The following is a 24,139-nucleotide window of genomic DNA, read 5'->3' as shown; positions in this document are numbered from 1 at the left end:
ATTCGTCAATCAATCTGGAACTTGACACAATATTGATGATTTCTTGCGTTACATTTTCAGACCGCATATTCATTTCGGTGGCTGGGGAAAACCAACTTTTGATTTGATTCGAGCTGGTTCTTGCGTTTTTGCATCACTCTCCCTCTATCTACACCTATTTCACTACCCCCGTTAGCAACATTTCTTGATACCCTTGATGGTCCGAATTCAACTGGACTTACAAACTGCATGAAGCGAGGAGCGAGGAGAACTGACTGGAGCTGGTTCTATTACAATTGCATAGGCAACACGGCCAGGCTGGGGTTAAAATTTGCATTGGTTTTGGCAACATTTGTCTGATTTCCTTTCCAGGAGTTTCTTTGAATCCACATGATACTACATTTCTTGAAATCCATTAGTTATTGTAATTGTCAAGGTAGTAAGAGCCGAGCTACACCAAAATGATTGGTTCATAGTGCAGGCGACGATGTGGTGCAATTGAACTTGTCCCTAAATCAACCTTGGAATGACTTATGCCTTTCAAGGTTGGTGACCTTATGACAAGATAGACTAATTTGTACGCAGAAAGAGCCTTGAAGGGTACAAGTGTGTAATACCATAGATTAATGGAAGGATTTTCTGGACTATCGAGCTGCAATGTCCTTCCCGCCAAGTTCCCAAACGTCTCAGAGAGAAGAAAGAAAACAGGACAAGCTCTGGCACTAAAGAGATTTGCCCAGGGTTCAACTAAAATGCTCACAAAAGACAAACAACCGCTTTGCACATATAACAGGATAAGTATAAGAATCCCAGGACACGTCGGGGAGATGATGGATAGAACGTGGGATAATTGGATGAAGCCACCTAGAAAAAGCGTAACCAAGGATAGATATGCCGATAATGATATGTTCGATCCGCATCGGGATTGGATTATGTCCGTAGGCGCACGAGACAACAGCATACTCCGCTTGAGCGAAGAATCTGCAGGGTGGTTATGCAAGAAATATATCCCATGGAAGAAAACAGAGCCGCGCTTCAGACCTGACCTCTACAGGGCGTAGGGGTTGACAGACCGAACAGTGAGGCATCTGAGATAGAAATCGCAATTAGTTGGGAACGCTCATGCAAGCAAAAAAAGAAATAAAAAAAGAAATGAATGGGAATACATACGGAGGACTCTTGCTCAGGTCGGTCTTCAGGATGATGGGAACACGGGTCATCTCTGTGACATCCTGGATGAACTCTCCATCCACTTCGCGCAGCTTGAACAGATTCAAGTACTTCTCCTTGTTGGTCAATTTGTTCTCGGGCGCATCACCACTGCCGGAGGCAATCTTGGGGTCCGAGCGGGTACGGTGAGGTCCTTGCTGGTGATGGCCGTTGCGCGTAGGGGACGGGGGCATGCTCTGAGTTGAACGGTCGGTGGAGTTGAGTGACACACCGGCTGCCATTTCAGTGACGTCATCCACATCTTCATCGTCGTCGAAGAGAGCATCGACATCATCCGCAGACATTGTACCAGTCTCGGTTTGCTTACGCATGGCCTCATCACGCTCCTTGGCCCGCTCTCTGGCGGCCTCGGCCTCGCGAGCAGCCGCTGCGGCTTGAGCAGCACGGGAGTTACCGGGCTTGGGACGCTCGTCCTCGGGAATGTATGCGGACGAGGGAACACCCTTCTCCCAGTACAGCTCGAGTACACGACTATCCTTACGGTATTCAGCCTTCTTAAGCGGCAGCTGATCACAGTGCACACGCTTTTCAAAGCCGTATTCCGGAATAAGGACATCAAAGGCAGACTCGTAGACACATAGTACAATACCCTCGCTGATGAGATCACCGCCAATCTCACGACTTTTGCGGTCCATCTTACGGCAGGCCTCAATGTGCACACTCTGCTCCTGGGCGTTGAGAGCCGAATCCTTCTTGTTGTTGCAAAGATCGGCAGTCTTGTTCAGTGACTCGATATCGTCATTGAACTCCACGGTACCCTCGGAGAGCACAGCCTCGAGTTGCCGGTGCACAATGATATCCGCGTAGCGCCGGGAGGGGTTGGTGAAATGGGTGTAAACGGGCACATTAAGCATGTAGTGTTGACGCATTTCATCGGGTGTACCACTGCTGACATAGTACTTGGCACGCTGCATGGCCTTGGCAATGAGTGTCTCCATACCCTGCAGACATCATACGTTAATACATGTATTTAAAGCAGCGAGAAAAACAGGAAATGCACTTACCTTGCGAAGATCCACATCTTGCACTTTGCAGAGAGAGCTTTGGAGGCTGCCACTGCTGCTTGAGTCCATTTCGAAGCCAAGGCGGTTCATTCGCTCAACAAATGAAGTAAGGCGGCGAGAGTTGGGCGAGAACTGACGGCGCAAGAAAGCTCTCTCCGGCATAGCGCCGGCAAGCTTACGAGCAACGAAGAAGTTGGCCTGGTGGCTCAGCTCCTCGACGAGTTCATGTGCTGGGGTTGACTCGAAAATATTGTATTCGACTGGCACATTCTCATCATCGAGCTGCTGCAGCAGACGCTGCACAGGAACGTCTGACACGCGGTTACCGAAGCGGGCTTCGCGGAACTTGCCGACAGTGTTCTGAGTGTTTTTGTTAGCATGAGGGGAAATGCAAGACGAATGGTAGAATCAGAAGAAACTTACGTGTAACAAGCGGATGCTATCGGCAGAGATGCCACTCGTGTTGACATCGGACTTGCCCTGAACAAGTGCATTGACCTGCTCGTAGTCAAGACGGCCAGCGCTCTTGATGACACCTTTGCCGATCCAGACATCCTCATCCACAACACCAGTGGTGGGGTTGGCCTTGAATACCACACTGACCGTGAGGCGATCTTCGCCAGGGACGAGGGAGCAAAGCTCAGTGGAAACACGAGGAGGCAGCATGTTCATGATTCGATCGACCAAATAAACTGCAGTACCACGCTTCTTAGCCTCGCGATCCACCAGTGAGTTACCCTTAACGAAATGAGCGATATCGGCTACATGAATACCGATCTCGACCTTGCCATCGGCAAGGCTCTTCACATGGAACGCATCCTCGAGGGACTTGCTGTCGGCGGGGTCAATCGTAAAGATGGTCTCTTCACGGAAGTCACGTCGCGAAGCCAGGGCATCACCCTCAGCAGAGACAGACCAGTCCTCCCAGCCAATGCTCTTCAGCACGGCATCGGAGAAGTCATCCGAGCCAAAGTTGTTGTCGCGGAGCAGGGCATCTGTCTCAACCCGCAAGTCACCCATCTCTCCGAGCTGCTCAACAAGAGTGCCGAAGGGGTGCAGTGAGGTAATAGGCCACCTCTTGATAGAAGCAACAAAGATTCGGTTAGCGTAGTCCTGGTGCTTCTCAACGAAGTCCCGAGGTGCCTGCTCTGTGGGGATGGCGATAAGTGGAACACGCTTATCAGTAGGCTTGAACCAGACAATCTTCGGCTTGTCCTGATGGCGGTCATTGTGTGAACGGCCGTGGGCGCCATCTCTGGCCTGCCGCTCCGCCTCTTGCTTCTCCTTTGTAGCCTGGCTGCTGGGACGCAAGAGACCCAGGGTTCCTGAGAACATCTGACCCGCAACACGCTCAATGACTGCAACGACATGGCCGGCGTACAACGGCTTCTGCTCGTCGCTGATCTCATCCTCCTCACACAGAAGAAGGCTTTGGCCCTCGACCTCGACATCGTCGTTCTTCTTCTGGGTAGGGCGCTGGCGAAGACTACCGCGGCGACGGATGCTTCCATCCGGGCCAACTTCCTGTCTGTCGCCAGTGGAATCGGAGCGACCAAGCTTGTCATTTCCAGCATTGCTGTTGGAGCGGGCATCAGTGATATCCTTGCGCTTTTTCTTCTCCTCCTTTTCTTTCTTCTGACCCCACACCTCGTCAACATCGAGAAGTTCAATTGCGACATAGTCACCCTCAAGGGCGCGGTTCCGATCCTTGCTACCGCAAATGAAGATGTCAGCATCCAGATCGTCGGTGGTGACATAAGCATCGGAACGATTCTTTTTGTTGACGCGCAAAACACCAGCTACCAACTGCCCATTGCTAAGGAGTGCAGGCAGGTTCGCCTGGGGAAGATAAGGAGTGAAAAGGGTCTTTCGCTGTTGCTGCTGCTGTTGAACAGACATTTGCGGCGGGGCATGCTGACTGGCCTGCAGACCACCCATACCTTGGGTGTTCTGCTGTTGAAGCGCTTGGAGCTGAGCCAGCTGGGAGGGGTTCAGTTGCTGACTACCGAACATTTGAGGCGCCATCATGACTTGGCCCTGAGGGAGTTGGACAAGCTGGGGCTGGCCAAGCTGAAGCTGGCCAAGCTGGAGCTGGCCGCCATACTGGAATTGACCGATAGAGCCCATGGACTGGTTCATTGAGCCGCGGGATCGGTGGCCAGGCTGGAACCCACCCTGCTGCTGACCCACGGGCCTCTGCTGATCCTGGCCCTGGCTTTGATTGTTGGGCTGACGCCAGTTGCCCTCGAAGTTTCGCGATGAAGACCGAGCATGGCCAGCCTGGCTGGCTCGCCGTTGATTATCAGATTGATTAGTTGAGGGCTCACTGGCTTGGGGGAATTGGAAGCCGCCAGCACCCCGGCCGGAGATAGAGCCCCGGTTACCGCCGATGGCCATCGATTGGCTGCGGCCGTGGCCACCAGCTCGCATGTTTCCGGCCCGCTGGAAGGCGGGTCCCGGGGGTGCCTGGGGTGCCGGAGAAGCGCTGGGTGCAGGCTTGTCATCAGATGAAGACGGGTTATCGGAACCACTTGCACCAGGAGCAGGAGCTGGGAACTGGAATCCCGAAGCAGTTCTCTTCTGCTGAGCCAGCTCGGCGGCTTTCTTGGCTTCAGGAAGAGCGAGCGAGTGGCGGCGCTGGTGACCACCGCCGGGAGGACCTCCGCGACCGCGGCCGTGGCCGGTGTTCTCATTCTTGTGGTTATTGTTGTTTTGACCCTGCTGGTTATAATCGTATCCCGATGCTCCCGAAGACGGGGCAGGGGGTGGGCCCATGGGAAGACCAGGGAGAGCAGACTGGTTGCGACGGTGCGAGTGCTGGTTGGGTCCGTTCATCGGTACTCCAAGCTGCTGCTGTCCGCCCTGTGGGAACTGGAATGCATTCACTTGCTGTGGGGAGACACCGCTCATGGAGGCACCGGGTTGAAACGAGGGCACCTGGCCCAGTTGCTGGGGCTGCAACAGCCCCATGTTAACGTATTGTTGGTGTGTCGCAGCAATTTGTTGCTGTTGCTGCTGGAGCAACTCGATCTGTTGTTGGATAGCCAGTTGTTCCACTATTGATTAGTTTAAGTTAGCGGATATGACGGGACTTTGGTTTTATACTGGGCGGTCACGAGGGCGGCCACATACTCATCAACGGGGTGAGCTCAGATGGACTTCTCCGATGAGCAATGTGGAACTTGCGGCCACCCGGGCCTTGAGGCCCAGATTGACTTTGTTGATCCATGATCCCAGATGATAGGAGCTGGCAATTACTGAAGAATGTAGTATGTGTGATGGGCGGAATGGATCCGGCGACAGGAGAGACTGGTACTGCGCCAAAGGCAAATGAGCCGAGTGAGATGGATCACAGGACGACCAAAAGCAGTTTGTATGTGCGGAATGTGGTTTTCAATACGTGAATTATCCTAGAAGAGTGATAAAGAGCGGATCAGTAAGGGTGTAGGATAGCAGAAGAAACAAGAGAAGACGAGAAGAGAGGAATCAAGGCGATGCGAGAGCGATTATGAAAAGTACAATTCCCAAGGTAAGGGCGGACTCAACGGAAGCTTCGATCGGAGGAGGCAGAGGGGTGGTAGTGGGTGTTGGGAGGTCGAGGTGGATGAAGGGGGTGGTTGTACGAAAAAGAAGCAGATCTGACTATGACCTCACAAATAACCAAAAAGCGGCAAGGGCAATTAAAGCCGGGGGAAACTTCCAAAAGCAAATGCGCGGAGTAGATCACGATCCTCTTACCTGCAAGATGAAACTAATGACGACCTCCAAACCCTAGCATTCCAATATGACGTCTGCAGAGTTGAAAGTGGATGATCGGTTTTTTTTGTGTTACAAGTCCAAAAGGCGACGAGGAGCAATCAGATGATGGCAACTAGAAGTCGAGGCAATTGCACGTTCAAGGTAAACTTGGATCGAGCAACACCGTAGCAACGGGACGAAGCTTTGAACGGGAGTTGGAAGGACCGAGGGGATGGAGCTGTACTGGAAAGCACGACTGCAAACGACAAAAAGTACCTCGACGGAGGATCGGGGTAGACTTTAAGCAAAAGAAAGCCGTTGAAACGAGCTTGTCTTCAGGATGATTCCCAAGTTCTAAGACGGGGATTCAGAGTTGAGCCCCGAAGAGAATGACAGCAAATACTGAAATTAGAGGGAAGGATAGAATAGACGATGAAACCATCGACTAATTCGACTCGAAGGAGTGATATGGGGGGGAAGAAGAGAGGGATGGGATAAGAACAGAGGAGGGGGGAAAGGAGAAGAAGAAAGGTGATGCTGGAGATACAAAGAGGTGTGGGGAGAAGGGCCATTGGTACGGAAAGAAAAAGGTATGTTCGGAAATGACCAAACACCGATTTATTACACTTCTTAGGGCAATAATCCCTGAGTGGATCATGTAAATACCCTGACAGTTATCCGCCGTACTCCGTTCCATCAGCCATGGGATGATCGCCCTACCACTTCATCATCATCCTGATGCATCCGTTGAACTGTTTTAAGTCCCCACTTAAAGTATTTAGTATGATCATTTGAGTCTATACGTAAATGGGAGCGTTTAGCATACCCGGAAAGTGGGAGGCTCCCCCACTCCGTACATAAATTCAAATATAGAACTAGTGGGCTACATTTAGCTTAGGGTCTTTTAAAGCTAGAACCGTACGAAATATTGAGACATTACAATAATTGAACATAACAGATAAGTTTAGTAGGAACCTTGAAACTTTCAGTATCATCGAAGTCTTCAGGGCTTTCAATTATCTCTCAATTATAGGTCAAAATGGATGATGCTCACAATGATGTAAACGTCAACGCTTCCAGGCGGGAGCGCGCCAGGGAACCGAATCGGCTCGCGGGTCTTTCAAGGCTTACTCATCCGTCTTGGGCCCCTCTAGGGCTTTTTGGCTGTAAGATATACTAGAAAAGGGAATTGGCTGACATGAGTTAGCAGGATATATTTTTTTGATACCTTTTCTGTATATTCTATATGTATCTTAGTCTTCCCAATTACTAGTCAACTATGTAGTGAGGGCAAGCGTGTTTAATAGCCTGGATATTCGTGATATAGAAAGGCGGTGATGAGAAAGCGGTGAAAATAGTTGAAACTTTGGGGGAATATTGAACTTTACAGGTAATTTATTTTCTTTTGGCTGCGTAAGTGAAACATTTGAGGAAATATTGAAGGTCAAAAGGTACATCGATGTACGTTAAGCCCTCGTGTCGCTTATTATCGGATGGTTATGCAATGCAGCCAAACGCTTGATTTTGTTTGTGCCCCTCGAAAGCTACATGCTAATCCCAACCTTCCCATAGCTTCAATCTCCATGGAGCCTCCCTTCAACTACGTTTGACGCGACAAGGTCGAATCATTCGCTGGATGCGCAATTCACTTTGCTTTCTACATACCCCAGAACCTTTGGTGGAATCACTCTCAAGCTGTGCCTTTCCTCCTTATCCCACCTTATCCCTCCTACCTTCAAATTCAGATTGATACCACCTGCTGCGTCAATCGCAAACTTCACTTTCCTTTGGGATCCAACACGTTTTGCTCAAGGCACTTCTCAGAGTAAGTCGTACTACAACATACGGATATGATCTCAGTCACTTTGAGTTCTCCATATTTACTTGACTGTCCTTTCCCCTCACTAGTCCTCCGAACCTTCTCCGCAACCTTTCCCCAAACACCCACGACCACCATTCCCCACCACAAACCTTTGGAGTAAACCGATAATTTACCCAAATGTCGACCGCCACAATGGCGCGCTTCCGAACCCATGTCCCACCCTTGGACAGCCCGTCCAAGCAGCTTATGCTCGATCTTGTCCGCGATCTCGAGCAAGTCAAACTTTTTGACGCCGACCTGAAAAAGGTCCACCAATATGAACGGAAACTATTTTACGAAAATCTGGACCGAATTGATAGCGAGCGTGAGGCAGTTCATACAGCCGCTCTCGACGAGGCTGCCGCCTTCCATGACAGCGTTCGGGAGGAGGCGGAGACAACATTGAAGGATCACCTCCGCGCCGAAGAGGAAGAGCGTCTGCGGAAGGAAGAAGCTATCCGCAAGGAACAGGAGCGGATTGAACGCGAGAAGGCCGAAAAGTTACGTCGCGAACAAGAAGCAGCTGCGCGCGTTGAGGCCGAACGTCAAGCCAAAGAGCAAGCCGAGAAGAAGGCCAAGGAGGAGGCGGCTAAGAAAGCCGCTGCCGTTGAAAACGCACGCAAAGCTGAGGTTGAAGAGAGACTGCGCAAGGAACGCGAACAGGCCGACGCCCAGAAACGCAAGCAGGACGAAGAGGCACGGAAGGTACAAGATGAAGCCGACCAAAAGGCCCTCAGCCAACAGCAGCAGAAACTCGGTGCTGGAAACCTTTCGGCTGAAGATATCCGAGTGCAGCAACGTTACGTCAAGCTGCATAAGACTCTCAAGGAGATGCGCAAGTGGCTCAAGGATATTGGCCAAACCCAACCTGATCTCAAGGCGACCATGGGCAACCTACGACGTTCTATCAAGAAATCTGTTGGCCAGCTTCGATCTGGCACCGGCGCCAATAAGCAACAGGTAGAAACCCCCTCCCCCCTAATTGGATGTCTTTGTTTGGACACTGATTATCTGAATCAAATCCAGATTATTCAGCTCAAATCCGAACTTGAAAAGGCCCTTGCCTACTCCGAGCCGACAGTGGATATCCGGAACTTTATCGCATTCCCACCCGAGGAGATTGCAAAGTCTGAGAACAAGGTACCAGCAATGCTTATTTACGGACTCAACATTTTCGCCAAGAGCTTGGTATCCTCTCTCCTCGCTGAGGCGTCTATTAAGCAATCCCACGCTGAGCCGATCGGCATCGTTGCCGCTCAGATCTTCTCCTTCGATATCTTTACCTACAAGGGACTACACATGTCCGATATCATGTGGGCCAAGTACCGTGTTGTATGCCCTGCTCTGTGGGGATTTACAGGAGATGACAAGACCGAAGGAGGTCGCCGTGCCCTAGGCTGGTGGCGCTCTGCGGATACTGGCTCTTGGGTCACCGAAGAAGTTCATATGGATCGCATGACCGCTCTGGGTGCTGGTTATGCTGCCATGACCCTTCGAAATTTCGCCAAGTCACCGCGCCGAAACCCCTTCCCTAATACGATGTTCTGGGCGTCTATCCACAAGATCTTAGCTATTCCGCCCTCGGAGCTACAGGAGACACATATTGCTCTTCTGGCAGCCCTCCTCCGATCGTCTGGTGAGAGGGTTATCGGATTCTTCGGCCAGTATGGACTGGCCTTGATGCACTATGCCATTGTCGACCTTCCCCGCAAGCTCCAGCGGGAGACCATGGCTGTGACTCAGTTGAGCACCCTCAGGGAGCTCTATCTGAAGGAGAAAAACTTTGCGTTGTGATTTCGGCTGGCCGGCGTTTGGGGAGGATGGATGGATTTGAGACTTAGCATCACATAGGTAGCCTCACAAATGATGGCTGGGGCGAATAGAACCATCGGGCGTTTTTTCTTTCTAGACAGGCGATCACCGCCAATTATCATCATACCCTCTACGAATAATGTCAGACAAATTGTGTATAATAGAGCTTGTTAACAAGAGCTGATTTTTACAGAAAATGCTAGCCTTGTGAAACGCACATGGATACGTCGACAGTAGAACTTGGGTTACATTCGCATTCCACGCGGTCTCAACCCCAGGAAATCCTAAGCCACAGAGCACTGCCATTGATCTGACATTCTGACAGGCCCCCACATACCTAGTGGCTCAGTAGTATACTGCCCTAGTTTCAGCACCTCAATCCCATCTATTCATTCAACATATGGTTATCAACGGTGGTAAAGAGGAAAGGTGAGGTTATATCTATGTTGTACATGGCATTTTATATCTATTTTTGTATGAGAAGAGTAGTCCTGAGTGTCTTCCCTCGGTTATTATACTGCAAAGCTACATATATATTAATAGTAGGTACTATGTAGCAATAGAAGCTCAAATGAGTCAAGTGTCGGTTGAATGGAAAGAAACATGTCTTCAGCTTCTTAGTGACGTCGTGGTGGCTCGATGTGGCTCAAGATGGCAAACAGTGACATGGGGCCACCATTGGCTGCAATTGACCAATCCTCGCGCAATCTCGATATACACCATGTAACATGCATTTGCATTGACCATGGTGATTAGCGGATTGTGAAACCTGCAGTGGTATGAGGTATCTCAAGCACAATTTAGCTGTAAGGGACAAGACTGAGGATGCACGAGCCACTACGAGGCGAAGCAGTTGCGAGAAAGAGACCGGCCAGACTCCAGTGAACCATAGGAGATTCAGTTCCAAAGACATCTCTCTGTGGTTCTCTTCTCCGAAGCGATTGGGATCGGCGAGACTGTGGGCGGTGTGGACCAAACACAATGTGGCCATCCGATCGATTCCCCCAATACTCTCCACATGGCATGTATCCAAGGGTCAGTTTGGATCTGGACATCTAAGAATTGTCAAGGTGACATCATGACTGGCCTTAAAGATATCAAAGATGGAGATGGATCTTGAATATCAATTCTCGTTCTGGAATGAGGGAATTACAATCCAGCGTAAGTCAAGAATATCAATTGTTATGAGTACGAAATAGGATATAGAGGTAAAAAGATCAAGTCCAGACCCTTAAAGGGGAGATGTTTCATCCATGGATCCAATAATAGCATAATAACCTCTAATTGGTCCATTTTACCCCTTATAAACTCCAAGTGGAGAACTTTCCTCCGCCTTAACAAAGTCCTGACTGTCAGGGCCTAAACCCTCATTTCCCCCCCGAATCTCCGACTGGGTCTTTCTTTCTTGGTCCCTGACGTACTTACTTTTCTTACATTCCTTTTAAACTTCCTTTTTTGTCCTCTGGTCGAATTCTCTCTTTTCATCGACCTTTTCATAATGCGTGCCTCTGCTCTTATTTCCCTCCTTCTGGCCGCTGCCCCGGCCCTGGTCTCTGCTAAGGGTACTCTTGGTTTCTCGCTCGGTAACAAGAACGCCGACGGTACCTGTAAGTCCACTAGCGACTATGAGGCCGACTTCGATGCCCTGAAGGGCCTGTCTACTCTCGTCCGTACCTACTCCGGCACTGAGTGCAAGACTCCTCAAAACATCCTGCCTGCTGCCAAAAACAAGGGCTTCAAGGTTGTTCTCGGCATGTGGTAAGTCCTTTGTTGTTTCCCCCCTAATGGGAACTATTTTTAACCAAGTTTTTCTTCTTTAGGGTTGGCAAGCCTACTGATACCAAGAATCTGTTGGAGGAGCCTTCCTTCAAGGGAGATTGGGCCGCCATCCAGAAGGCTATCCCCGGCTACGAAGACGTCATTCACGCCATCACCGTCGGCTCCGAGACTCTCTACCGTGGTGACTTGACCGGACCCCAGCTCCACACTTATATCAGCCATGTTATGGACAATGTGCCCAAGGGTGTACTTGTCGGCACCGCCGAGAGCTGGAACAAGCTTGCTGATGGCACTGCTGACGCCCTGTTCACCAAGGAGCCCGTCGTGAAATATGTGTAAGTGAAAATGAGGAAGACAGGAGCTTTGCGCAATGCTGACCCTCTTTAGTTTGGCCAATGCCTTTGCTTACTGGCAGGGTGCTGCCGCCCATGAGGCTTACCAGACCTACTTCGACGATATGGCTGGCGCCATGGAGCACATTCAGAAGGTTGCCGGTGACAACGCCAAGAATATCAACATTGTCACCGGTGAGACCGGCTGGCCCACCGATGGCGGCTCTGACTACGAGGAGGCCAAGGCGGGTACCAAGAATGCGGAGAAGTTCTGGAAGACTGGTATCTGTGGCATGCTCGACTGGGGTGTTGACCTGTTCTACTTCGAGGCCTTCGATGAGTCCTGGAAGCCTGATACCAAGGGTGACAACGGTGAGATGAAGGATGAGCAGCACTGGGGTCTGTTCACTGCCGAGCGCAAGATCAAGTTCGATACCACCTGCCCTAAATAGACTGTGTGACTATTTGTTCGCTTCATCGAAGTGTCTTTGCTTTGATAGCTTGCCCGCGACTAGCGGTTTCTTTTTCAGATTGTATTGATTTATTCCGAGGAAATTATGTCCTACTTCAATGGAAATATGGTTTAATTGTCTGTGATTGTTTTAAGTAAACGGGGCATGAGCAATGCAGCATCGTGCTGAGTTTGAATTTAATTGCATGTAGAATCTTGAGGACCCGTGAAATTGATCGAAATGACGGCTTCTGAGGGCAGAAACGCCTTTCCTCCTGGATGTTCACATGATTTTTGAGTATCAATGTGATCTAACCTGAATGGGACTACAATGTACCTACCTATGCAGTTCCCTCGCCCGGGCTGACTGAGTCCGTCAGCCGCCCGTATATGGTCAGGAACCGAACATGTACCCCGGTAGCGGACGCGCACCACCCCAACACTCATCAACGACTACTATCAGAAATGGAGCAACCGGCCTTTATCTTCCTAAATACAACAGGCGCGTCCAGCATCTCTCCACCGGCCGCGAAGCGAATGAGGGCACATATCACGAAAACCAACTTCGCCAAGCGGCGTCAGCGTGCTCTGTCGACCGGGGCAGAGCCAAGAGGACAGAGAAAGAATCCCCGGCAGCCGCTGAGGGAGAGAGAAAAGCCCGAAAATAACCAGAATATCACATTATTGCCATTCATACACACTGATCCCGACGCAGCTCATGATATAACACTTTGTAAGTATCTATCACCAAGAGCTATAGAACATTGGCTCATGGCCATCAGTCCACAGGATCCAAGAACTAGTCTTTCTAGAGGGCAGACATGCTCCCGGCAGCGCAAGTGAAGCAGCATGGTTTGGTCTTGTTGCCTCAGACCCAGCGTTGACCGAGGCGACACTGGCGGTGGCAACACGGCACTGGTCGCCCGACGATGGATGGCAATTGAAAGCATATCGCCATTCATATACAGCTGTCAACCTCATCAAGCAGCGAATCATGTCGACGGGTACTCGGACGGACGGTGTCCTCGGCGCAGTTACCACCTTAGCCTTCGGTGCCACCTTGGAACAGGATGACGTCGCCTGGAATATTCATATCATTGGCCTCGCGCATATGATCAAAGATAGAAAATCGCGCGCCATGAACCCACCGCCATCATGGATGACAGATCTGATTGTCCAGTTGGTGCACCTTTGATCTTGAGATAAACCCAGCTAATCATTTTCTGAAGGGATTCCGTCAACGCCATCTTCAATTTCCCACGAATATATCATGAGCGCATTCTTGAAGCGTTAATTGATTATGGTGATCAGAGTATCCTCAAAATAAAAAGAATCTGTGATAGTGTGATCCAGCTACAAAAAATGATCGAGTCCTATCATCAGCACCGATTCGATCAGACTTCGGTGGCGCGAGAGATCGAGGAGCCACTGTCCCAGCTGCATTACGAAGTACGTGCTCTCAGAGCTGTTGGAAATGTATATGTCCAGGCCACCGCGCGAACGATCGAACTGGTACTCTATCTCCTCTGGCCATCGCGGTCGGGTGCTTATTTGACACTTCTTGCGGGGGAACTGAAAGAATCAATATGTCGATTCCCGATCAAAGGGTGCTCCTATATGAATTTAACTTCCTTTCCGCTGATGATCGGGGCCATTGCTGCCGACAAGGACTCGCTCCCTAGGACGTGGTTTGTTGACCGGTTGGCCCGGGAAGTGCGAGCGATGCAGTTGCGTGGTTGGAACAGACCACTCAGCCTCCTGCAAGATAAGTGTAACAATAACAAGTCTAGTCTTATGGGGCTATTCAAAGCTCTCTGGCATGAATTATACGACGCCGCTAATGAGCTCATGGATTGAACGAATAATCGATCTCCAAGTATACAGCACCACTCAATCTGATTTTCCTAATTAGGAAAATAAGAGTGGAGCTATTGAACTCAATCAGGAGTCTTCTCGTTTATTTCTGAACAGCCGTGATGACTTAGTCCCTGTGAGCTTATGCTGCGTTGTCGGCAAAGGGACCGAATACCACACTAAAACGCCACTCAATCTGATTTTCCTAATTAGGAATATCAAATTGGAAGCCATCTGAAATCAAACAAGCCTTCTCATTATTCCAGAAATACTTAAATAATGTCCTCGACCACCTCAGACATCAATATCTTCTATTACCACTACAAGTTCCTTAATTTCTGTACGACCACCACGACGAGTTGAAACATGGCCAGACAATGGGTTTTAACGAGCCAAGAAGGCTTTGAGACCTCCCTGGAGTACCAACAGGACGTTAGAATACCATCTACTCGTGAATTGGGTCCCCACGAGGTTCTTGTTCGCATGCATGCAGCGAGTTTGAACTATCGCGAACTAGTCATCGCAGGTCCTATGGTATGCTTGAATCCCACAACGCCCTATCTTTGTATCCTAACCTTGTTAAGGGCATCAATGGACCGATCACGCCACCTGTTATTCCAGGCTGTGATGGTGCCGGCATAGTAGAAGGCGTGGGATCCTCTGTCCGCGATTTCCATCTGGGCGATCGAGTACTCACGCACGTCGCCCCTAAACTTGTTGAATCTCATGGAGATGACGCACTCGCGGGCGTCGCCGATACTCTCGCCTGCCTCGGTCAAGGGACTGATGGCACGCTTCGGTCCCATGGTGTTTTCTCCGAAGCAGGTCTTGTCCACGCGCCGAAGTCTCTCGACTGGCTTCCTGCTGCTACCTTGACTTGCACCTGGACTACCGCATGGAACGCTCTATTTGGCTTGAAGGGCCGCGAAGCGGGCCCAGGATCGTGGGTACTTATCCAAGGCACCGGCGGGGTTAGCATTGCTGCTCTACAGCTCGCAGTCGCAGTTGGTGCGACTGTGATTGCGACTACGTCGTCTGAGGAGAAGGCAGCTCGTCTAAAGACGCTGGGTGCGGCGCACGTTATCAATTACAAGGCTAATCCGATGAGCTGGGGTGCGGATGCCCGACGATTGACTCCTAGTGGGAGAGGCGTGGACTTCGTTATCGATGTCGGCGGCAATGAAACACTCCCTCGGTCTCTGGCGGCGGTGCGCGTGGATGGGGTTGTTCTGGTCATTGGCCAGGTTGGGGAGTCTACTGTCGACGCTGTTCCTATGTTTGCTGCTCTGCTACATACGTGCATTGTTCGTGGCATTCTGGCCAGCAGTCGCAACCAATTTCGGGAGTTGGTTCGGTTCATTGATTACCATAAAATTGTGCCGGCGGTCGATGATGTGGTATTTGAGCTGGCTGAGACAAAGAGCGCATACAGGCGCCTTAAGGAAAAGAAACACTTTGCTAAAGTTTTGATTCAGATTAATTGATTAAATCTGAATCTGGGTATGTTGATTCGCATTATATAACTAGTGAGATCCCTCATAGCGAAATAGCGGATAGGAAGATGTCATTCCATCAAGATACAGAGTTAGGATTCTTAAACAGATGATCCTCAAATGTAGTTGGACATTTGAAGTTCACAATGAGTACCAATGTAGCAGAGAGCGCTTGAAGGAGAGAATAAGGACCAGAAAGGGCTTAGGGGGTGCGTAACAGGCATAACCCGGTGCCCGTAGATAATCTCACCAATTAGCCTGAAGATATGAAACCCTGGGACTCTTTTTTGTGGCATAGGCTCTGATTGGTCAATACAGCCAGAAATCATTAGTCATAATTGAATATCCGCGAACGGCTCCGGGGGTGGTACGGTCGAATCCATGGAAGCTCTCGATTCTACCCCTGAATCTCCATCTCCACCAATTTCATTGTTTACTTTTACTATGTAAGGGGAACATGAGTACTAAGTACCACAGTATACCCTTAAACTTTTTGACCTGCAAGGGTTTGAAGTCGGGTACATATGCGTGCGTACCCTGTACTTCGTAGAACATTGTCAGAAAAAGCCAAGCCAAGAAGATAAGCCAACGGCCGCTGCGCTAAACAAATAATAGGCGTTGGATGGGCCTATGGTACCCTGTACACCGCATTAGTTCGCACTACCCACAGTCTAGGAGGTACCCAGTACGACGATCCAATACCCGTGACGTCCGACCTTTTTTTCCCCTTAGTTCCACATCCTGGTCTTTGATGCTTCTGACTCGAGCGCGCTTTTGATCTCCCTTTTCTTTTTATTTTGTTTGCAAGTTGCGCCTATCTCACATAATAAAAAAAAGATAACCTGTAAAGCATCTCGCCCCAGGTTGTCTTGCTAGCGGTGGTCTTCAATTCTAGTTTTATTTCCATGCGTCAACATTCTGGACGATAAGCGGAGCGGCAAGCAAGTGCTTGCTGCAGGAGTCGACACGGAAGGTGTGTGTATGCATTGATGTTGTCCCTCTTTGAAACCCTTCCCGAAATTGCGGAATTGGGCTCCCTACTCCGCGCTGCCACGCGACTTGCACTTCATTCTTCAACTCCCTTGATTCAATCGCTCTTGACCCCTCCAAATATGCCACTCTAACCATCTTGGATGACTACAGATCTAGATCAATCCGTCTCTTCCGCCATCTCGGCGCCTTCTCCACAGTTCCACTCGCGGGACACGCGCCTCATCCGTGAGTCGCGTCTGGCTCCCTCACTACTCTTGTCCTCTCCGCCATCGAGTCCATCGACCGCTGGTTCCCCCGGTCAACGAACCTCTCCGCGGAGCATCACCCTCGAACCCCCGCCTCTTCCATTCTTATCCTCATATCGCACAACTGAAGAATCTCGGACCTCCTCACCAGTCAATCGCAAGGCGGAAAGTAGCATATACTACACCACCGCGTGGGGATCCCCATATGCAGCACCTAGCACTCGGAGACTCTCAGTGTCAAATAGCCAACACGAATTCACTGGCATCGACGACGGATCTGCCCCCACCTCTCCTGTCTCGTCAGTAGCCAACCGCACCGAGTTTCGAAGATTGAGTGCTGCCGACGAGAACACCCTCGAACCCGTGGACCGTGATATCGTCCCAAACAACGGAGATAAATCGATACGGGAATTTACACAGGATTGGATCAACCAGTATCTTACGGGTCAACCTAGAACGGAGCGCAGCAATTGGCTCAGCGACGACTCAGGAAGTGAAGCACCGTCGTTCATCACTGCGAGGAATCACTTTGCTGACGACGCTTCGGACGACTGGCTTGGTCTGGAAGACGACTTTCGTTCTGACGATTTGTTGAAAACTCCAACTCTCTCTGATTTTGTTGGGAAGAAAGCCGCCGCGCGTGCAAAAGTCAACAAAACCTTGCACAAACGCGCTGATACCCTGAGACAGGAGGACTTTTGGGGTTTCGCTTACGATAAAGATCCACCACAAAACAACATGTCAGACTTGAACACACCGACCGTCGAGGTAAACTCGCCGGTAGAGAAGCCGTTGCCTCCTCCGCCCGCAAATGCGATGGAGGAAACTGCAAAGTTGGAAGAACCGTTCAACCCAGTTCCATCAAAAACACAGGTCTCTGATATCAGATCAGCCACGCAATCAGTACGGCGGAGAAAGAAGCTGAATTGGCGTGGGAAAGCCTGCATAATTGAACTACCACATGATGACAAGAGGGGTTCGCAACCTGGGTATCGTCTGCTAACACCAGAAGACGTTCAACAGCGGATGCAAGAATGGGAGAACAAAGGGTACGATGTTCGTGGGTTCACTATTGGCGATTCCGAGGACCCCTCCACAACGGCGACTCTAGGAGGCCTCAGCCGACCCCTATATCCTGACCCATATGAGCTGCATGAAATTTCCAAGGTCCAACCACTTGTCGTAAACTTCCCAGACAGGGCCAAGTGGGAGTCTTATATCACCGAGCTCCAAGAGCAAAAGCTACGCGCCCTTGGAGTATCATTTGGCGACGATGAGCCTGAACAATCTATTTCACCCGATTACTCGCTCAATCTCAGTGGCACTCCTTTCCCAGGCCTCATCTCATCCCCACCGATTCCTACTACGTCTGCAGCAAGCAACCCCCTTGGCCATATCCACCCATTCTCACCTCACTTCAATCAACCGTCAATGCCTACGCCTGGTGCTATGGGATCAATGGCATCACCTGCTTCACAGTTCGGTATGCCAACGCCATTCATGGGCGCCGAGCAAAATATGATGGGCGGATTCCCATACCAATTCCAGCCCACGCCTCCTGCTCAGGGATCTATGACTCCTCAGGGCTTCTTGAATGCCCGCCAGGCAATTTCTTCGGGACCAGGGGCAATGGGCAACTTTTCCTCCATGCTCTCACCAGTCTCTCCGCTACATGACCAAGGGTCCTTCCACGCAGGAATCAAGGATAAGGGTGTTTTCGATGCTCAATTTGGCCATGGCATGCACCAGGAGGGCCTACCATACCAGACTCCCCAGACCCCGGTCAATGGACACCCAGATCATTTCCACGCATCGAACGTCGAGCTTGCCCAGCCTACACCTCGAGGCCACGGTCATAATCTGAGCGAAACTTTGCAGAGAGGACTGGACCAGATGACACATACCGACTACCATCTGGAAGACTCGATTGACCGACAATTGGAGGACGATTACCGGGATGGCAACAATCCTACAGGTCTGAATGCCAGCATGCTGAAGTCACGCTGGGGATTGCCAGAGAACGAACACCACCCACCTCACTCCTTTGCCCAGCACCAGCTACCTCACCAATTCTACGGAGACCAATACCAACAACACAATGGCAATGATGCGTCTGATCTCGACACAAATCCCAGCGTTGCGGGTACTCCGCAGACTCGCCAAGGTCCGTGGCATGAGGCCCAGACTAGCGGCCACTCCTATCGTCCAGGCCATCAGGAGCAGCTCTCGATTACATCACTCAACGTTGCAGCTAAGGAATTTGACCCTACCGCATCGTTCAATTCCCAGCCTGTGCCATTCGGGAATGACCCATTCCAGTTCGGTGGCCTGGGCGAGCAAGGGTTCGGGTTTGTCCCACCCCCCGCGTTCACGCCTGGTAGCAGTATGAACGGCCCAATGGGCCCCAAGCAGAACCACAATGCCAATGGCAGTGGCGCATTCAAGTTCTCTGCCGCATCGTTTAATGTCGATGCACCTGTTTTCAACCCCAACGCCTCTGTCAACCTCAGCTCAAACCCTACCTCCGAGCAGCCTCCCGCTAGTCGCACCAAGATCTTTGGCGACATTGACATCAGCGAGATCACCACCCCTGACAAGAAGTCTAAGGCTATTCCTATTGTGCGGCCCGATGAGGTCGAAGAGGAGAATAACAAAAAAGAGCAAGCTGTTGAAGACGACACCAGTGGTCGACCTGTGCCTACTGACCGCCACAAGCGTGCGCGTCGCGGTGTTGGCCACGCTGAAGGCGAGGCTAGATATAGTATCTCGACCAACCCTCTGGGCGAGGCCGGCAACGCTCAAGCCTCTAGTGCCCTCCATGCAGTCGCCGAGGGCAAGGAGAATGCTATGCCTAAAGAGAACAATCCAACAGAGCGGACGGGTACTCCTGTTAGCGAAGCTGACACTTGGACCTTGTTCGATGTGAAGCGTGAAGCTGAGGACGGTTCTCAAGCTGGATCACCGATTCGGGCCATGGCCTCTAAGGACATTGTTATCGAAGAACGTGAACCAAGGGAACCTGCTGTGGGAGATAATACCTCCGTCACTGTATCGAAGAGTGTCGAACATGCTCCTCACGGATCCAAGAGCTCGATCAAGAGTACTAGGCTCTCGGCTAATGCCCAGCCTTTCGAGTTCAAGCCTGCTGTTACTGAGTTTGTTCCCACGACTGTTCAACCATCTAGCTTTGCTGAGCCAAAGCCCCTTGAGGCAAACGGTACCGACAAGCAGCCCATCGGAACGCCTGTCAAGAGTCCCGCTGGAAGTAAACCCATTAAAGCCGGGCTCATGGCTTCTCGCTTCGCTGCCGCAAGCCCACCTAAGACAACAATCTCGCCAGATCACCGTGCTGAGCTTGAGGCCAATACTCCAAGCCGCGTGGAAACAGGATTCCTCACTCGCAAATCTAAACATTACGATGACCCATGGGACTCAGAGTCTGACTCACCTAACGATGAGGAGCTGAATGCGGTTATGCAACAGCTAAACGACGACGACGCAGATGTCGGCATCGAGCGGCAAATGACTCCTTACCACATGATCCACGCTACTCCCTTCCAACCACGACACGACCACCTCACCGAGTCGATGGGTGGTCCCACAAAGGAACAACGGTTTGGTTCTGCGGAGGCCCGAAGCGAAGCCCCCAGCCCGAGCCCCGGTGGAGTCCCCAAGACATACAAGCTTAGCATTCCTAAACTTGGCTCGGATATCGATGGCAACAGCAATGCTACCTTCTCTCCGCAGAAGAGCCTTATCTCCCGTCTTCAGTCCCCTGTTCGTCACCTTATCACTGAGAATGACCATGTCAGTGACTGGGATGACATGATCTCCGCCGGTGAAGATGAGAAGTTCATGAACCGCAACCGCTTCTTCGACCGTCGCATCAATGATCTTGTTGGCTCCGCTATCGACGAACGCTTAGGCCCTATGGAGCGAGCCTTGGCTGTCATTCAGCAGTCGGTGGCTTCTATTGCCACTGACACCGCAAGTAGAAAGGTCTTCCGCAGCACATCAGCTGAGATGGAAGACAGTGACGCCGATGATGAGGACGATGATGGCGAGGAGGCTTTGGTTCGCGAACGCTCGCCCCACAACATGAGGGAGCGCAAGTTGGAGATGCTCAAGAATGTCGTCATGGAAGCTTTAGTTACCCATGACATCCCTCAACGTGTTTCCCCGCACTCTAGCCATAGCGAGATCTCGCAGCTCAAGGAAAGCATTGCTGAACTGCAGGCTCTCACGATTAAGAAGCTCGCTCAGGACCCTGTTGGTGATATGCGTGAGATTATCGAGGAAGCCATGGCCAAGCAATTGGCTCAGCAGGTCGCGTTGCAGAAACCCCCGAGCCCCCGACTATCAGAGGCCGAGGAGATTGGTGCTGACAGCCTTATGCTTCAAATTGACGGCCTCAAGAGCATGTTGCGAGTCGCCGATGAGCGCGCCGAACAGGAGTACAAGGAACGCCGCGATGCACAGGATGCTATTTCTGAGCTCCAGCGTTTGTTGAAGTTCGCAGAGGAAGATGCTGCTCGTCACAGTGCTGCTGCAGAGGATGCTGAGTCTCGTCTCCTCCAGTTCAAGGAAGAGAAGATTCCCTACTTCGAGAAGATGCAGTTCCGCACTGAGTCTCTCTCTGAAGAGAGCGAGACTCTCAAGGTTACTATTGCCGAGCTATCCACGAAGAACATCGCGCTTGAGGGTACCCTCGACGAGTACCGTCTTTCTAGCGACACCTTCCGCCGCCAACTGGAGACTACCAAGAGTGAGAATAAGTCTCTTCATGAGACTATCGATCACCTGAGAACTCGCATCGAAGACAGCATGATCTCGCGCCAGAACCTCACCGAAAAGTTCGACCGTCTGCAAGATGACATGCTCAGTGTCACTGCTGAAATTACCCGCGATCAAGCTGCCTGGCGCAGAAAGGAGGAAGAACACTCTGCTAAGTACAACGAGCTGCGCGCGTCGCATTCGCGCGAGCTCCAGTTGCGCGAGAAGCTCGAGGAGGATGTTCGCGAATTCGAAAAGAACGAGCGGGAGGCTACGAAGTTGAGGTTCATCCAGGAGCAATCTCAGCGAGAGAATGCTAGATTGGAGGAACTGATCACCAGTCTCCGGGCGGAGAATCATGAGCTGCAAATCCAGGCTGCTCGATTCGAGCGGGAGTTCATCGAAGCCCGCGAGAGCAGCCGCGTCGAGATACAGCGCACTCGCTCCTCGATGGAGGCAGATCTTGAAGCTTCTAACAGCCAGGTCAATATTGTGCGTGCCGAGCTAGAGGCCCAGATCATTTGTCTGCAAACTCAACTTGACAATAACCGCATGGATGCCGATACCACTCGCGAGCGCTATGAGCTTCTTCTCGAGGAGGCCAGGGACTCAAAGGCTGCTGCCCTAGCTGCTAAGGACCTTGCCATCGATGAGACCCGCAAGACGCATGAGCGCGTTATCAATGACCTGCGTGAACGTCACGCTCGCGCTTTGCATAACTCTTCAGAGGATCGTGCTCGCGGTGAATCTCATAACATGGAGCGCATGGCTTTGTCCGAGGACAAGGCTAACCACCTGCAAGAGCGCGTGAACCTCCTTGAAGAGAAGCTTGAGATCGCCCAGGCTGCTGCCCGTGCCGCTGCTGAGGCAGCTCACAGCGCCAAGACAAGCACAGCTTCCGCACCCTCGCACTCGCGGGCGACACCATCCATGTCATACAACAAGGGATCCGCAGAGCCCGAGAAAATCTCCCCTCAAGCCCTGCGCGAGTCAATCTTCGTCCTTCAGGACCAACTCCAGCAGCGCGAGACACGCATCGAGGAGCTCGAACAAGAAGTCTCCGCGATAGATAAAGATGCACCAAATAAGATCAAGGAGAAGGACACCGAGATCACCTGGCTGCGTGAGCTCCTAGGCGTCCGCATTGACGACCTGCAAGACATCATTCAGACTGTGTCCAAGCCCGCCTTCAATCAGCAAGCCGTCCGCGACGCAGCCATCCGTCTTAAAGCCAACCTCCAAATGCAGCAGCAAGAAAAGGAACGCCTAGCAACTGGTCATCTCCCCTCCCTCGCCGATCTTGCCGCCTCGCCTCGCTCTCTTCCCCTAGCCGCAGCCGCCGCCTGGGGAAATTGGCGCAAAGGTCGCGAATCCGCTGCCGACAGCTCTGAACAAACCCCATCAAAGCCCAGCAACGCGAGCACCTTCCTCTCAGGCCTGCTAACACCCCCGAGCTCCCACGTCCGAGAGCACGGTACTGGCCCGCAGACTAGCGCTGCCGCGCGATTTGCGCAAACTCGCCCGTTGAGAGGCCCAAGACGCGGTTCGGTTCGCAGCCAGGCACCTATCACGGAACCGCCTCAAACGCCGCCTCTTCTCCGTCGCTCAAGTTATGACCATGACGCTGAGCCGGCGAACTATGAGGATGGGAGCTACGCGGATGAGAACGAGAGTACCGTTGATGGGATGGTTTCGGCTTCGCCGAAGGAGAGGGACGATGAGGGTCCATTTGGGCCTCAGATTGACGAGGCTGAAGCCGAAGAAAGTGATCTCCAAGCCGACGCTGACGTCTCCTCTTCTGATGAACCCTCCACTGAGGAAGAGTGATCCTCCCGCCATTGATCATCACCCATAGATTGTTTTGAACCTTCCATCTCATCACGGTGCTTCTTTGGTCTTTCTTTTCCCTTTTCTCGCCAGAAAAATGGCTACAGAACGGATGATCTGTGATCTCTTTGCTTTTCATCGTTTACTGCCATCCCCTGCGTTTGGTGCCAGCGCCAATTTCTCAGATTTCTTTCCTCTCGTTACCATATTCCCCCTTTCGACATACATACCTATCTTCCGGCTTCCTGGCCGATGAACGTTTGCGTTTTCGGATTTGATACCACGCCGTTATTTCGCTTGCTTTTTACCTTTCCCCCCGAAGATCTTGTACATTGAATATCCTACTTACATTTTTTTTCATGTCCTATCGTTTACACCCCTTCTACACATACTAATAGTCAATCCTTATCATTCTTTACTTCTGATTGTTCTATATTATCCATGCACCCCCTTTTTGTGATGTCGGATGTAGCTGTGTTGATAGTCACGCTTCGCCGTTGCGTTTCCTGTAGCTTATTACTGTCCAAGTATTTATTATTTTCGAATAAATTCAGACTCCTTATTCTATTCATATTGCGTTACTATGCTCGTTGAAGTGCCAACCTCTTATAGCCGCTGTGAGTCGACGGTTTCCCAGCGAGATCGATGGCTTGTTACTACCATCAAGTTCGGCCATACCCAAATCACTTCCCTATTCCCTGAGTGCTCGATTTATCGTTAACTATTAAATATCTCCCCCCCTGTTATCCACATTGGTCAACCAGAACT

The 24,139-nt window shown here is 51.2% G+C and overlaps 5 protein-coding genes across 5 annotated transcripts; 4 read left to right on the top strand and 1 right to left on the bottom strand.

Annotated features, from left to right (window-relative positions):
* Positions 1-1,027: 1,027 nt before the first annotated feature.
* Positions 1,028-5,442, bottom strand: ssdA (mRNA-binding translational repressor SSD1; the record flags this gene model as incomplete). The annotated part of the gene is made up of 5 exons (XM_040791341.1): positions 1,028-1,067; positions 1,150-2,150; positions 2,214-2,573; positions 2,637-5,269; positions 5,346-5,442. 5 exons carry the CDS (start codon positions 5,440-5,442, stop codon positions 1,028-1,030), a joined length of 4,131 nt encoding a protein of 1,376 aa, XP_040645418.1.
* Positions 5,443-7,950: 2,508 nt separating this feature from the next.
* On the top strand, positions 7,951-9,606 carry PGRI_036270 (putative RNA export mediator Gle1; the record flags this gene model as incomplete). Its single annotated transcript, XM_040791340.1, has 1 exon — positions 7,951-9,606. One exon carries the CDS (start codon positions 7,951-7,953, stop codon positions 9,604-9,606), a length of 1,656 nt encoding a protein of 551 aa, XP_040645417.1.
* Positions 9,607-11,122: 1,516 nt separating this feature from the next.
* bgt1 (1,3-beta-glucanosyltransferase Bgt1) lies at positions 11,123-12,187 on the top strand (the record flags this gene model as incomplete). Its single annotated transcript, XM_040791339.1, has 3 exons — positions 11,123-11,382; positions 11,445-11,738; positions 11,791-12,187. The coding sequence occupies 3 exons, from the start codon at positions 11,123-11,125 to the stop codon at positions 12,185-12,187; spliced, it is 951 nt and encodes a 316-aa protein (XP_040645416.1).
* A 464-nt stretch (positions 12,188-12,651) lies between these two features.
* Positions 12,652-13,381, top strand: PGRI_036250 (uncharacterized protein; the record flags this gene model as incomplete). Its single annotated transcript, XM_040791338.1, has 2 exons — positions 12,652-12,919; positions 12,969-13,381. 2 exons carry the CDS (start codon positions 12,652-12,654, stop codon positions 13,379-13,381), a joined length of 681 nt encoding a protein of 226 aa, XP_040645415.1.
* Positions 13,382-16,666: 3,285 nt separating this feature from the next.
* Positions 16,667-23,371, top strand: PGRI_036240 (putative myosin class II heavy chain (MHC); the record flags this gene model as incomplete). The annotated part of the gene is made up of 1 exon (XM_040791337.1): positions 16,667-23,371. The coding sequence occupies one exon, from the start codon at positions 16,667-16,669 to the stop codon at positions 23,369-23,371; it is 6,705 nt and encodes a 2,234-aa protein (XP_040645414.1).
* Between the last annotated feature and the right edge of the window lie 768 nt (positions 23,372-24,139).

Source organism: Penicillium griseofulvum, assembly GCF_001561935.1.
Source record: "Penicillium griseofulvum strain PG3 chromosome Unknown contig_86, whole genome shotgun sequence".
Taxonomy (NCBI): domain Eukaryota; kingdom Fungi; phylum Ascomycota; class Eurotiomycetes; order Eurotiales; family Aspergillaceae; genus Penicillium; species Penicillium griseofulvum.
This window is presented reverse-complemented; position numbering and strand designations above follow the sequence as displayed.